General features: G+C 39.2%; 1 protein-coding gene across 1 annotated transcript in view; it reads right to left on the bottom strand.

The window, feature by feature from the left end:
• Nucleotides 1–7,691: 7,691 nt before the first annotated feature.
• Nucleotides 7,692–15,053, bottom strand: part of jph3a (junctophilin 3a) — a 35,975-nt gene continuing 28,613 nt past the window's right edge. Inside the window, exon 5 of the mRNA XM_057849090.1 lies at nt 7,692–11,756. Within this exon, the coding sequence (XP_057705073.1) occupies nt 11,676–11,756 (81 nt within the window). The 3' untranslated portion in view covers nt 7,692–11,675. The remainder of the gene's footprint in view (nt 11,757–15,053) is intronic.

The following is a 15,053-nucleotide window of genomic DNA, read 5'->3' as shown; positions in this document are numbered from 1 at the left end:
AAATTAATTTTTAAGCTGTAATTAATATATATATATGTATATATATATATATATATATATATATATATATATATATATATATTCAACCGAGCCAAGATTCTGTGGGACTTCCAGATGCAGACAGACAAACTGGTGATGGCTAACCAGCCTGACATAGTGGTGGTGGACAAACATCAGAAGACAGCAGCAGTGATAGATGTAGCAATCCCGAGCGATAGCAACATCAGGAAAAAAGAACACGAAAAGCTGGAGAAATATCAAGGGTTGAAGGTTTACCCATGTTGACAAGTACAGGCCTCTCTAAAATTTTCAGTGGGACAGCTTAAACAATTAGTGGTTGACTAAATACTTATTTGCCCCACTATATATATATATATATATATATATATATATATATATATATATATATATATATATATATATATATATATATATATATATATATATATATATATATATATATATATATATATACACTTACCAGCCACTTTATTAGGCACACCTGTCCAACTGCTCGTTAACACTTCATTTCTAATCAGCCAATCACATGGCGGCCACTCAGTGCATTTAGGCATGTAGACATGGTTTAAGACAATCTCCTGCAGTTCAAACCGAGCATCAGTATGGGGATGAAAGGTGATTTGAGTGACTTTGAACGTGGCATGGTTGTTGTTGCCAGAAGGGCTGGTCTGAGTATTTCAGAAACTGGTGATCTACTAGGATTTTCACGCACAACCATCTCTCGGGTTTACAGAGAATGGTCCGAAAAAGAAAAAATATCCAGTGAGCAGCAGTTCTGTGGGCGGAAATGCCTTGTTGATGCCAGAGGTCAGAGGGGAATGGCCAGACTGGTTCGAGCTGATAAAAAGGCCACAGTGACTCAAACAACCACCCGTTACAACCAAGGTAGGCAGAAGAGCATCTCTGAACGCACAGTACGTCGAACTTTGAGGCAGATGGGCTACAGCGGCAGAAGACCACGCCGGGTGCCACTCCTTTCAGCTAAGAACAGGAAACTGAGGCTACAATTTGCACAAGCTCATCGAAATTGGACAATAGAAGATTGGAAAAACGTTGCCTGGTCTGATGAGTCTCGATTTCTGCTGCGACATTCGTATGGTAGCGTCAACAACATGAAAGCATGGATCCATCCTGCCTTGTATCAACGGTTCAGGCTGGTGGTGGTGGTGTAATGGTGTGGGGAATATTTTCTTGGCACTCTTTGGGCCCCTTGGTACCAATTGAGCATCGTTGGAACGCCACAGCCTACCTGAGTATTGTTGCTGACCATGTCCATCCCTTTATGACCACAATGTACCCAACTTCTGATGGCTACTTTCAGCAGGATAATGCGCCATGTCATAAAGCTGGAATCATCTCAGACTAGTTTCTTGAACATGACAATGAGTTCAATGTACTCAAATGGCCTCCACAGTCACCAGATCTCAATCCAATAGAGCATCTTTGGGATGTGGAGGAACAGGAGATTCGCATCATGGATGTGCAGCCGACAAATCTGCACCAACTGTGTGATGCCATCATGTCAATATGGACCAAACTCTCTGAGGAATGCTTCCAGCACCTTGTTGAATCTATGCCACGAAGAATTGAGGCAGTTCTGAAGGCAAAAGGGGGTCCAACCCGTTACTAGCATGGTGTACCTAATAAAGTGGCCGGTGTATATATATATATATATATATATATATATATATATATATATATATATATATGTTACTTCTAAATAATATTACTAAAGTAAAAGTAGTCATCCCAAAAATTTACTCAAGTACAAGTAAAAAAGTATTCGTTGAAATGAATACTCAAGTAAGGCGTAACATTGTGATTTACTGCTTACAATATCTGATATATGTATTTTTTAATAATGGTATTTTTTCATACATTATCCATATTAGAAACTGCAATTTCTGGAGGAATTACTCTGGTCACTATCAGGTCACTTCCTGTTGATTTGGGGACATTTGGCGGGCGGGTCCTGTTCATCTCAGGTCATTCGGGGGCTTTTGGGGGGCATGTCCTGGTCATATCAGGTCATTCGGGGACATTTTGGGGGCGTGCCCTGTTCATATCATGTCATTTAGGGACATTTGGAGGGCGTGTCCTGAACATATCATTAACATATCATTAACTGTTATGATGATACTGAACTATAGCCCAGTGGTCCCCCACCTTTTTTTAACCATGGGCCGGTGTGATATGGGACTTTTTTCCACAGACCGGCAATGTGTGGCAGAAAATGACAGTAATTATGAAATAACACGATGGGGATAAAAACAAATATTAAGTGGAGGGAAAATGTAACTCACTGTATGCTGAATCAACCTTTTTTAACAGCAACCTCTCTTAAAACTTGACGGCAAATATCCTTGGTCGCGGGCATAATGAGTTCGTCTCCAACCGTGAAAGGTTTCTTGGTTTTAACAATAAGGTTCGCCACGAGGTATGATGCTCTCTGTGCATTCACTTTTGTTGCCTTGTTTGCTAGCTTTTAGCCACATATTGAAGAACGGAAGAATGGACTTGGTTGTAGGCTCTTCTTCCGGCTCAGCAGGTGGCCTTTCCCCATGAAAAAAACTGTGCAAGTTCAAGTTTATTGTCTCCTAAGGAGGGGAAACTTATCTTACAGCAGGTGAGCACACAGATACACAACAACAGATAACACATACATATAAAATAACAAAGACCACAATTTTTAAAAATGCTATGAACAGTTTTGCCTCTCGGTCTGAGAATTGTGCAAATTTAGCAGCCTAATCGCACTTGATAAAAAGGAGTTCTTTGTCCTGTTGGACTTAAAACAAGGGACTCTGTATCTCCTGCCTGAAGGGAGAACCTCAAATGAACAATGAAGGGGGTGATCGGCACAGTCAAGAATATCATTTGCCTTCCTCATAACCCGCCTCTCATAAATATCAGTTAAGGAGACCTGTGGACAACCTATTATCTTACTAGCCACCTTAACAATGTGGTTGATGTCATTTTTCTCTTTCAGGCTGATACCTCCATACCAGGCAATAAAAGCAAAAGTAAGAACAGATTCAATGAAAGATTTATAAAACAAAGACAAGATATCCTTATCAACATTAAAAGAGTTCAGCTTTCTTAGGAAGTACAGTCATAGTTGACCCTTTTTGCAGATGGTCTCTATATTTGCCTTGAATTTGAGTTTACTGTCTATCACTGTGCCCAAGTATTTATACTGCTCTACCACCTCAATACTGCTACCTTTTATACGAGTGGGTTGAGGAGGAGCAGGTTGTTTTTTCCTAAAATCTATACACATATCCTTAGTTTTTGAGGTGTTGAGTTGGAGAAAAGATCTGTGACACCAACTAACAAACTCGTCTACCACAGGCCCATGCTGGGATTCATGTTTCTGCAGTAAACTGATAATGACTGTATCATCAGCATATTTCAGGATGTGTCTATTTCTATACTGACTCCTGCAATCATTTGTGTAAAGGATGAATAGTAGGGGTGAGAGTACGCAACCCTGAGGGGAGCCAGTAGAAGAGACGCATCTTTCAGAGAGACAACCGTTTACTCTAACTCTTTGTGTTCTATTTGTTAAAAAGTCCATTATCCAGCTCACAAGATTGCTTTCAATTTTAAATTCTGCAAGTAACTTACTAACTAAAACATGAGGCTGGATTGTATTAAAAGCTGAGGAGAAATCCAAAAACAGGAGCCTGGCATGCGCACCAGGACCATCTAAGTGTCTGTAGAGGAGATCTAAAAGTGTTATCTGGGCATCCTCTACCCCGCTTCTAGCCCTGTAAGCAAATTGCCCGGGGTCCAGGGCCCCGCCCACCCTACATAATAGGAGTCGTTTTACAATCCTTTCGAATGACTTCATGACCAGTGAGGTCAGTGCCACTGGTCTGAAGTCATTCAATGTGACTGGAGAGTTACTCTTTGCCACTGGAACTATAATAGACTCCCTCCAAGCCATTGGGACCCTCCTCTGGTTCAAGGAGGACTCGAAAATATCAGCAAATACACCACACAGCTGCTCTGACCAGCACTTTAACAATTTCCCACTAATCCCATCTGGACCTGGAAACTTATTAACTTTAGATTTTTTAAATATAGACCTTACCTCCCCCTTTGCAATGGAGAAAGGAGTGCAATCTACCTGGGCCAGTTCCTCTGTTAAATTATTTAATTTATTTGAAAAATCATAAATGTCAAACCGTGAAAAAAAGGTGTTCAATGCTTCAGACAAGTGATGAAAATAGGTAGTTTTTTCATTTTTTATTCTATTTATTTATTTATTTATTTGTTTTGTTATATCCTATCATTGATTGATTTCCTGACCTATCCATCGATATTTGTTGAATAGAATAGACTAGCCCTTTATTGTCATTATACAGCTGTACATCTCCCTTTACAGTACAGGATAAGTTAAAATCTCAAATTATCTTGCAAGTATAAAAAAGGGGTGGGGCAAAAGTTCCACAAGGAATTATGTTTCAAAGAGACATACAGTATTTGCTATTTAAATGTGAACAAATAAAATGTGGTGGCAAAGTGGATAAGCAGTAAGCACATCCGCCTCAGGTAGCTTTTTGAATCCACTCTCGAGCCTTTCTGTTTGGCGTTTTCATATTCTCCCTGTACCTCCTGGGGTTTCTCAGAGTACTGGTTTCTGGCCACATCCTAGAAACAAGCAAAGTAAAATTAATTTAAGTTCACAGATCCTATGGGAGAAGCTGGTTGGCTAGATGATCACTGCAATCCCTCCCTATTTAAATGGATTGGGGCTGTCTATTGGCGTCAATGGCAGCCAATATGTTAAGCTCCAGAAATCATTTTAAATTTAGAGACATTACTGAATCCATTTAGATATCTTGACAACCTCAACTAACTTTCACGGTATACAAACTAAAGTGGGAAGTTGATAACTATTCAGTCTCCACCTATCTGTCTGCCTTGTAAATGTGCACATAAGTTGTGGCAGTGCATAAAAAACAAAAGGGTTGCAGTAAACCAACCTCTTTTAACATGAAGCTGTTGAATGACATTTGGCATTGTGTCGTGAAATATCCGGCCAGTAGCTATTTATTTTAACAAATTTTTATTATTCACAGTGCAAATGTGCAACATAATTTTAAGTATGCTTACCTGTCTCCTGAAACTTGGTATATTTAAGCCTTCCCAAGTCAAGAAGTTCAAAATAAACTACGTCTGCCAGGCTCGCTCCCAAATTGTCTCGTTGGCCCTGAGGCAGTAAAAGCACAACCGAAGCGCGTGTATGCCCTCTACGAGCTAATTCACAACCTACAGACAACAAAGAGTTTGTAATTAACTAATGTAATTATTAATTAATCAGCCCTAAGTTTAAAAAATATTTTTAAAAATTGGCCCCTACCAATGATGCGTATACATCCCAAGAGAATACCTGCCAAATTTCATTTTGATTCATCCGCGAATAACGGAAGATTAGCAATTTTAGTGAGTGTCCTCCCAACAACAAGGCAAGTTTTTGACATCTCCTTCAGGGAAGTCTGAAAATATCAAAATCAGGTCTAAAGCCATTAGCAGAGGTGGGTAGTAACGCGTTACATTTACTCGAGAAACTTTTTGAGAAAAATATACTGCTCAGTGCTCAGAGTAGTTATACTAAGCCATACCTTTTACTTTTCCTTGAGGAGATTTGTGAAGAAGAAACCCTACTACTACTGTGGGCTAAAACTAGTTACAGTTTTCCTCTTTATTCAGTTACTCGACTAGTTTTGCCGATGAGACATCGCAATAATAATCACATGGCTCCAATATACCAATCAGACTTAAGCTCGCAATTCTATGATTACGCCGGCCTGTTCAATCACGTGGTGTCTTTAAAGCACCATAAAAATTTACCTAACATACTTCTGGTGCAGGTGCAATATCCGCTCGGGATGCACAATCTGCTCGGGAGGCCTGCGCCTGCAGATGACATCACAACAACGCTTGTGTAGCATTCGGGGTTTGTGGGAAGTCGGACTTTTCCAACCTCCGATCAGGAAAAATAAAATTGGAACACCACTCGAACTGGGAGATCCCAGTTGCGAAGTCGGGGGGGGGGGAGTAAGACTTCACGAGTTGCTTTAATCTAATGTCACTCTTTCAGCAAGGATGTAACTAAAGAAGGCAGTTGCAGTGCGTGCAATTTATCTCAACCGTCAACCTCCACTTTTCGATCATTTATGAAAAACCAGATTTGCTGGACATCAAAATGTCTTGAAATGGCCAAAATAAAAAACTAGGCAAAAGTGTTTGGATTGGTTTTTCTATTGTGTCAATGATGGATGATTTATATATAAAGAAAATTTCATTATTTAAAGAAAGGAACAGTTCTTATGTCAAAAGCAAGCAAACAAACAAAAACAAACAAAAAAACATAAAATACAAACCATAAAACATTAAAAGGGTTGAGTCTGATGCAGGGTTAAAAGCCAGGGAATAAAACAGATTAAAAAAAAAAAAAAACTAGTTTTAGAGATGGACAGTGAAGGGCTCTGATATATAATATCTGATAGACAGGTGTGAGCACACGTTTGCTCTTTTTTTAACTTTCCCTTATAATTGTTAATAATCATCTCTGTGTGTGATATCATCAATCGCTTTACATACGCCCGTCATAATTATGACATGACACTGTCATGAGCATTGATAAATGCTTATGACAAATGTCATTTTGGATCATCAGGCAAATTATCTTACTTTTGAATGAATGTAAAAGATCCGAACTGCACATAACTGGAGTTAGTGACAAAATTTGCCCAATCACACTCAATGACATCTGTTACAAGCACTCATTAATGCCCATGACAGTTCCATATCATAATTATGATGATCTTATGATTGTCTGATTACGCCGCTATCAAATAAAGTGTTACCTATTAACCCAAATAAATCAACAAATAAGCCGCAGGATTCAAAATGAGGGAAAAAAGTAGCGGCTTATAGTCAGAAAATTACAGTACCGTATTTTTCGGACTATAAGACGCACCTGAGTATAAGTCGCACCAGCCATAAAATGCCCAACGAAGAGAAAAAAATATATATATATGTCGCACCAGAGTATAAGTTGCATTTTTGGGGTAAATTAACTTGATAAAATCCAACACATAGAACAGATATGTCATCTTGAAAGGCAATTTAAAATAAAAATACAATAGAAAACAACATGCTGAATAAGTGTACAGTATGATAATGTTACGAGATACATGACCAATGAAATGCGAACGTGGTCGGTATGTTAACGTAACATAGCTATTAAGAGTTAGTCAGATAACTATAGCATAAAGAACATGCTAACAAGTTTACCAAACCATCAGTGTCTCTCCAAAACACCAAAATAAAATGTGAAATGACGTAATGATGTGTTAATAATTTCACACCTAAGTCGCTCCAGAGTATAAGTCGCACCCCCAGCCAAACTATGAAAAAAAACTGACTTGTAGTCCGAAAAATACGCTCCTTGTTGTGGCGCCCCTCAGAAAATAAGGTGCCCGATGCACAACGTGTTGTGTGTGTAGTTTTCTCCAATCTTTGTTCACAATGTGAACTTTGTTCACAGTGTGAATTTCACGTATTACCATTGCATAACCTAACATTTAAAAAATATTGGCAATAAAGTAGCAATAAACACATAACAGCGGGCTTAATATTTCAAACAGTTTATTAATTTCTCCACATTAACAACCTCATAAACCAAAGCGTAAGAAATAGCATGCTCCGGCATGCAATGATCTCACAACATGATGATGCCACTGGGTGCGAAGTATAAAACATATAATAGTAGAGAGTTTATTTTTATATCATTCATAAATTCAGGACATTTCAATATCCACTGAGAGTTAAAAGCTAGCATTTATTTCACACTGCTCTCCATGTCTCATCTAGCCTTGTGTTACTTAATAAAAGAGACGAGAAGGAAAGACTTTACAAAGTGACACCAGATTGAGCAGGCTGAACAAACATGCGGAAAAATCTTATCCGGTCCAAAAAGTGTCAGGAAACGACACTGTAGAAACCCCACCTTCCCCATTTTGTGTGGTCCAAAGGGCGACTAAGAGACAGAGTCAAAACAGTGCATGCCATTCCTGGTTAAGTGGGGAGTGTAAGTCGTGTTACCTCTTTCTTCTTAGCCTGGCATCACTGTGTATTTCATTGCAGTTTACATGAAAATTAATTTGAGAAGGAAACTGAATTAATATGAGGCACTCTGCATTCTCTCTGGCTTGCAAAATGTGTCAAACTCGAATAATAATGACACGTACACATATTTAGTATAATTAGTGGTCATAACATAACAGTCTGGAGGCTGTACAAAGGGACAAGGCAGAATTCCTCTCAATATGTTAGCAGTTAAATGTGTCATATGTTTGGTTGGCGCGCGAATGTGTATCTGATGCACGAGAAGGAGTGATGACATAAAAAAATATAAATTTCTTGAGTATAAATGTTTGTCTTGAAACATGTTGATGAGACATCCAAAAAAAAGTTCACTAATCATACATGATGCAATGATTTGGTTGTACACTGCTGACCAAAAGTATTGGCACCCCTGCAATTCTGTCAGATAATGCTCAATTTCTCCCAGAAAATGATTGCAATTACAAATGCTTTGGTAGTAGTATCTTAATTTATTTTGTTTGCAATGAAAAAACACAAAAGAGAATGGGGAAAAAAATCATTATAATTTTACACAAAACTCCAAAAATGGGTCGGACAAAGGTATTGGCACCCTTTGAAAAATCATGTGATGCTTCGCTAATTTGTGTAATTAACAGCACCTGTTACTTACCTGTGGCACATAACAGGTGTTGGCAATAACGAAATAACACGTGTAGCCAGTTAACATGGATTAAAGATGATTCAACCTATGTCCTGTGTCCTTGTGTGTACCAAATTGAGCATGGAGAAAAGAAAGAAGACCAAAGAACTGTCTGAGGACTTGAGAAGCAAAATTGTGAGGAAAGCATGGGCAATCTCAAGGCTCCAAGTCCATCTCCAAAGACCTGAATGTTCCCGTGTCTACCGTCCGCAGTGCCATCAATAAGTGTAAAGCCCATAGCACTGTGGCTAACCTCCCTAAATGTGGACGGAAAGGAAAAATTGACGAGAGATTTCAACAAAAAATTGTACGGATGGTGGATAAATAACCTCGACTAACATCCAAACAAGTTCAAGCTGTCCTGCAGTCCGAAGGTACGACAGTGTCAACCAGTACTATCCGTCGGTGTCTGAATGAAAAGAGACTCTATGGTAGGATACCCAGGAAGACCCCACTTCTGACCCAGAGACATAATAAAGCCAGGTTGGAGTTTGCCAAAACTTACCTGAAAAAACCAAAACCATTTTGGAAGAATGTTCTCTGGTCAGATGAGACAAAAGTAGAGCTTTTGGGAAAAGGCATCAACATACAGTTTACAGGGGGGAAAAAACGATGCCTTCAAAGAAAAGAACACTGTCCCCACAGTCAAACATGTTGGAGGTCCCCTGATGTTTTTGGGTTGATTTGCTTCCTCTGGCACTCGACTGCTTGACCGGTGCATGGCATTATGAAATCTTAAGACTACCAACAAATTTTGCAGCATAATGTAGGGCCTAGTGTGAGAAAGCTAGGTCTCCATCAGAGGTCATGGGTCTTCCAGCAGGACAATGACCAAAAACACACTTCAAAAAGCACAAGAAAATGGGTTGAGAGAAAACACTGGAGACTTCTAAAGTGGCCAGCAATAAGTCCAGACCTGAATACCATAGAGCACATGTGGAGAGACCTGAAAATGGCAGTTTGGAAAAGGCACCCTTCAAATCTCAGAGACCTGGAGCAGTCTGCCAAAGAAGAATGGTCTAAAATTCCAGCAGAGCATTGTAAGAAACTAATTAATGGATACCGGAAGTGGTTGTTCACAGTTATTTTGTCTAAAAGTTGTGCTACCAACGAAGTTAATTCGTTCCAGGACCTTGTTTGTAAGTCAAAATGGTCGTATGTCGAGCAGGATTTTCCCATAGAAATACATTATAATTCCATTAATTCGTTCCACAGCCCAAAAACCTACACTAAATCCTTAATAAATACTGCTGGTACTATTACAAATGGCAATTGCACATAGCAAAACAAATAAATTATACGTAAAAATCGGAATAATATAATAATAATAATAATAATTACTATTCCTGTAATAATGTATCGAATCAGGTTCTAATGTGGCGGATGTTTTTTGCTGTACCTGAACGCACTGTGCCCGAGAACGGTGAGCTTGAGAGTTTCACTTTCACTTTCAATGTTTTCTTGAGAACGTTGTCAACTGTGGCGTTCAGGAGGCGTTTTGTGTTGAATAAGTTGTGAAATAAATGATAAAAACGTGACGAAGCTGGTGATTTCTTTGGCGATGTTACCACAATAATAATTGTTAGCTTAACTTATAATGACTGGCGAACGGTGGTCGGAAGAGAACCGTGGAGATGTATTGTTGAGCCAGTTCAAGGATGCGCACCCCACACTCATATTTTTCTATAATTTGCATCTTCATCTAGAAGGTAAGCGTCACCTTTTTCCTTGTTTCACCACCTGTACCAACATTTTTGAAACCTGCGTTGATTTCTCACACAAGAAAAACTGCCGTGCGTATGTCTGCGGTGCTGTCATCTCATCGTATTTCGAGCATGTCGTCGGATGTAGAAACCAATGGCGAGTCAAATTTGATGTCGGATGTCGATCGTATGCCAAGGTACCACTGTACTTTTTTCCGGCCAATTTTTGGAGTTTTGTGTGAAATGATAATGATTTAATATTTTGTTTCGTTCTCTTTTGTGGTTATTCATTGCAAGCAAAATAAATGAAGATGTTACTACTAAAGCATTTGTGATTACAATCATTTTCTGGGAGAAATTTAGCATTATCGGACAGAATTTCAGGGGTGCCAATACTTTTGGCCAGCAGTGTATGGAGTGTGGCGGCTCTAAACAAGAAGCAACAAGAAGTGATGACTAGGATGTAATCCAAATAAATGAAGACGAAATAGTGATGTTAAAGGGATTGACGATGCAATTTAACATCCCACACAACCTCATGCAAAAGCTTCAAGTGGGTTTAAAATAGAGTAAATAAAGAAATAATGGCTGAGCCCTTTGAATGGATCTACTCTTGCAGCATATTTCTGTATGTAGCGCATAGTGTGAATAGGGGTATGAAATTGGTAATGGGGACCAAGATGATAAAGTGTTGAAGGACAAATCTTTTGTTTTAATGTGCAGTGCAAATTTGTAGTGTGTTTTGCGTACTTGCATGTTAGATGATAACCACATTCATTTTTTCCTCTGGATTGGTGGAAAATGAACCAAATCTGCCTGTGACTGTCCATTTGACAGTATGCAATGGACACCCATGCATATGTGTCCAAAAATGCCGCAATCATAAAGCTGCAATTTTCAACTTTATTGTGAAACATTGTCAATCCTCTTTTTGATGGTTGCAAACTCAAAACCAATATGAAATAAGATAAAAGGAGGAAAAGAAATGGTGACCATGCAGAAACTGAAATGGGCCTCTTCACCGAGGCTCTGCATCTGTCATCAAGGCTGCGGGCTCCAGTGGAAGAAGCTGAATGTCCATTGCAACAAGTAAGAATATAATATAATGCATTACTCATACCTGTTTCATCCTAAATAAAGAAATGAATGAAAAGAATGGCTACTCCAATATTGAGTAAGATGACCATAACCACCAGAATGGAGCTGGAGCCCTAGAAGATTGGAGGATGAAAAGAAGAATTAGTCTTACCCAATACTGACTGTATAAAGTTTGCAGCACAAAAAATGAACGTATACATTCATTCTCGTTGCATGTTCAGGTTTTAACCAAATATGCCGTTCCAAAATTGGAGAACATATATGTACATTTAAAATTTTTTGTCTTATTGCTGCCTATTGAAACTGTGGGCAGTGGCGTTCCTAGCCTACATGGTGCCCTGGGCAGCATGATGCTTTGGTGCCCCCCTGCACCCCCCCCAAAAAAATCATAATCTCTAAATAGAAAGTAATTAATTAAACGGCTATTTTTTATTTTAGTTTCATTCTGCAAGTGTTGATGTCATGAGCAACTGTATAAAGTCAGCAAACCTCACGGACATCTGACATCGTCATTTTGGAGCTTAGCTCACTGTCTAGCGAGGACTTAAGGCTGAGATATGGTTCCGCGTCAGACCTGCGCTGTCAAGGAAGACCCAATTTACGACCCTTCGCCGTAGCCTCTCTTGTTCCTTCACAATTTTCTGACTTTGCGCCGCGTCAACGCGTGTGATGTGGTGGAAATGAACTGTGATTGGTCCGCTCAGATTGTTGTTTTCAGTTCAGCGCGAAATCACCTCCATTGTCAAACATTGTTTTGCTACACGCAAAAATGGACCAAGCCGACGAGAGTATCAACGAAGAGCAAGTATGACAACTAGAGATGTCCCGATCCCGATCGATCGGCGGGTCCGATCACATCATTTTCAAAGTATCGGAATCAGCAAAAAAATATCGGCCATGCCTTTTTTAATATATATTTTTTTAATTAAATCGTTTTCTAATTTTATTTAACGTCACAGAGATAATATGTTACACTCATCCAGAGTCTTTAATTTAGGCTTAAGGGAGGGTTATCAAAAATATCCCAATAGCGGCGGCAATTAATTTATTAAAAAATGTGTCACTATATGCGCTGCACGACCCTTTCACTAATTGTCGAGCTCAATCTGTAAAGACTCCGATTTACCTATATAGAGAGCTAAAAGGCAGCGCAAAACGAGTAGAATGAATTTTGGCAGCCTTTGGAGCCTTTCTTCAATTGGCTAAAACCTTGCAATCCCTCTCCCTATGATTACAAATATCATGGGCAGCAATGTGGGGAAGCAAGGTGACAATTAATCTTTGTCTTAACACCATAAGTTACTTCCCAAAGCAGAGAAGATATATCCATTGGTAGCATGACGCACAGTCATGGTTTTACTTCCCATCATGGTTCCACTTCCCATCATGGTTCCACTTCCCATCATGCATTGGGGCATGGCTGCAGTATCATTTACTGAAAACTCAACAAATACACTAGATGGCAATAATTAGTCACAATATACAAAGACACAAGTCTTTCTATCCGTGGATCCCTCTCACAGAAAGAATGTTAATAATGTAAATGCCATCTTGAGGATTTATTGTTATAATAAACAAATACAGTACTTATGTACTGTATGTTGAATGTATATATTCGTCCGAGTTTTATTCATTTTTTTCTTAATGCGTTGCCAAAATTTCTCTGTGTGTGTGTGGGCGTGTATGTGTGTGTGTGTATATATATATATATCGAGTTATTGTACATTATTATGTTTTTGTATGTGAACAGTGTAAAAAAACTGCAACTCACCCTTCTGCTCATCTGATAATGACCTGATAATGTTTCTTGTGATTGTCTTAATGTATGCAGGCTCCTGACTATAAGCTTTTAGTAGCTTCTTAAGGAGACCTGACTCACACATAATCTTGGCTCAACACTGAGATATTATGTACACTTTGTAAATATGAATGTGTGTGTGAATAAATTGAATTGAATTGAATTGAATTGAAAATGTATATGATCGGGAAAAATTATCACGAATGATTGGAATTGAATCGTGAGCAAAAAAAAAGCAATCGGATCGGGAAATATCGGGATCGGCAGATACTCAAACTAAAACGATCGGGATCGGATCGGGAGCAAAAAAACATGATTGGAACAACCATAATGACAACCTCTACAATGTCTCGTCAAGACATTATGAAGATTGCCAAATGGCAAGCAATTCGTGGAAGAAGATTGCTGAAAATACGAGGCTGAAGGTCAGCCAGCGATTGAATAAAAAAAATGGAAGAACCTCCGAGACAAGTATGTGTGTGTCTTCGGAGTCAAATGGCCACGGTGACTCATTCGGTCAAAAACTGCCAGCTTTTTATCACTTTATGTCGTATTTTTGGTTGGCGCACTTCATCATTTATTATGTACATACAGTGGGAAGAACAAGTATTTAATTTTAACACTTGAATACTTGTTCTCCCCACTGTATGTTTGCTGTGAGTCTGTGACCTATTTAATTGTCACACTTCAAGTATATGAAGAATAAAGCACAGGTTTGGTGTCAAAAGAGTTGTTTTGATGTTTAATTTTTAACTAGACAGTTCACACAATTGATACATCATCACTAATTGAGAGTGCCTCGCTGCTTTTATGATACCGTGTTTACCATCAAGGCTTACAATGCAGTTTGGGAAGTTCCATAGCCACCAGAAATCTGCTATGGCTTCCCACTGCCTGGTTGTAGGACATGGCAAAAATTCTGTCCACAATTCTTTGCAGCCTCGGACAAAATGCTGGACACAGTGCTCGACACCAGTTTGAAGCTAGCAACCACAGCTTGCTGGCTTCCACCCGAAGCTAGAATTCGTAATGTGACGACATCAAGCTATCAACAGACCACCTCCGAAACAGTCTTCTGCGTCGCTTGCGCCTCTACATTTGTATGATCAACATTTGTTGTTCAATGTGTTTTATCTCCATCAGAATTTTAGCATAGCAGTGTAACCGGAAGAAAACTAGAAGTAGTCAAGAGTCCCCCAAAACCCTACAAACACAACGCCACACCCCTCTAGTGGCTCGGTGGTGAATTACAGAGCAACGCCGCAGAACTATCGAATGCTCATGATGTGCGGTGATGTCGCTTCGTCGTCACCGCAGCTCAGTAGCATAACTCACGCTTTAGCTCCAATGTCTTGACGAGGACAGTACAATGACGTATAATACATGTTTTTACATCGTTATTCTGAGATTTGGGGGGTATTTTGGGGTACTTAAAGGGTTAATTCCGACTTACGCGGAAATTCCGTTAATGTCGCCAGCGTAGGAACGGAACTCATTCGTAACCAGGGGACTAACTGTATAGACAAGTTTCCGAGGTACTTCCGCTTTACTTCCGCATTTCTGCTGGCGACTTCCGTTTTACACTTTCTCTAACCAAAACAACAGTGGAGCT

Source organism: Corythoichthys intestinalis, chromosome 1, assembly GCF_030265065.1.
Source record: "Corythoichthys intestinalis isolate RoL2023-P3 chromosome 1, ASM3026506v1, whole genome shotgun sequence".
Classification (NCBI taxonomy): Eukaryota; Metazoa; Chordata; class Actinopteri; order Syngnathiformes; family Syngnathidae; genus Corythoichthys; species Corythoichthys intestinalis.
The sequence above is the reverse complement of the archived record's forward strand: the minus strand, read 5'-3'. Positions and strand labels throughout refer to the sequence as shown.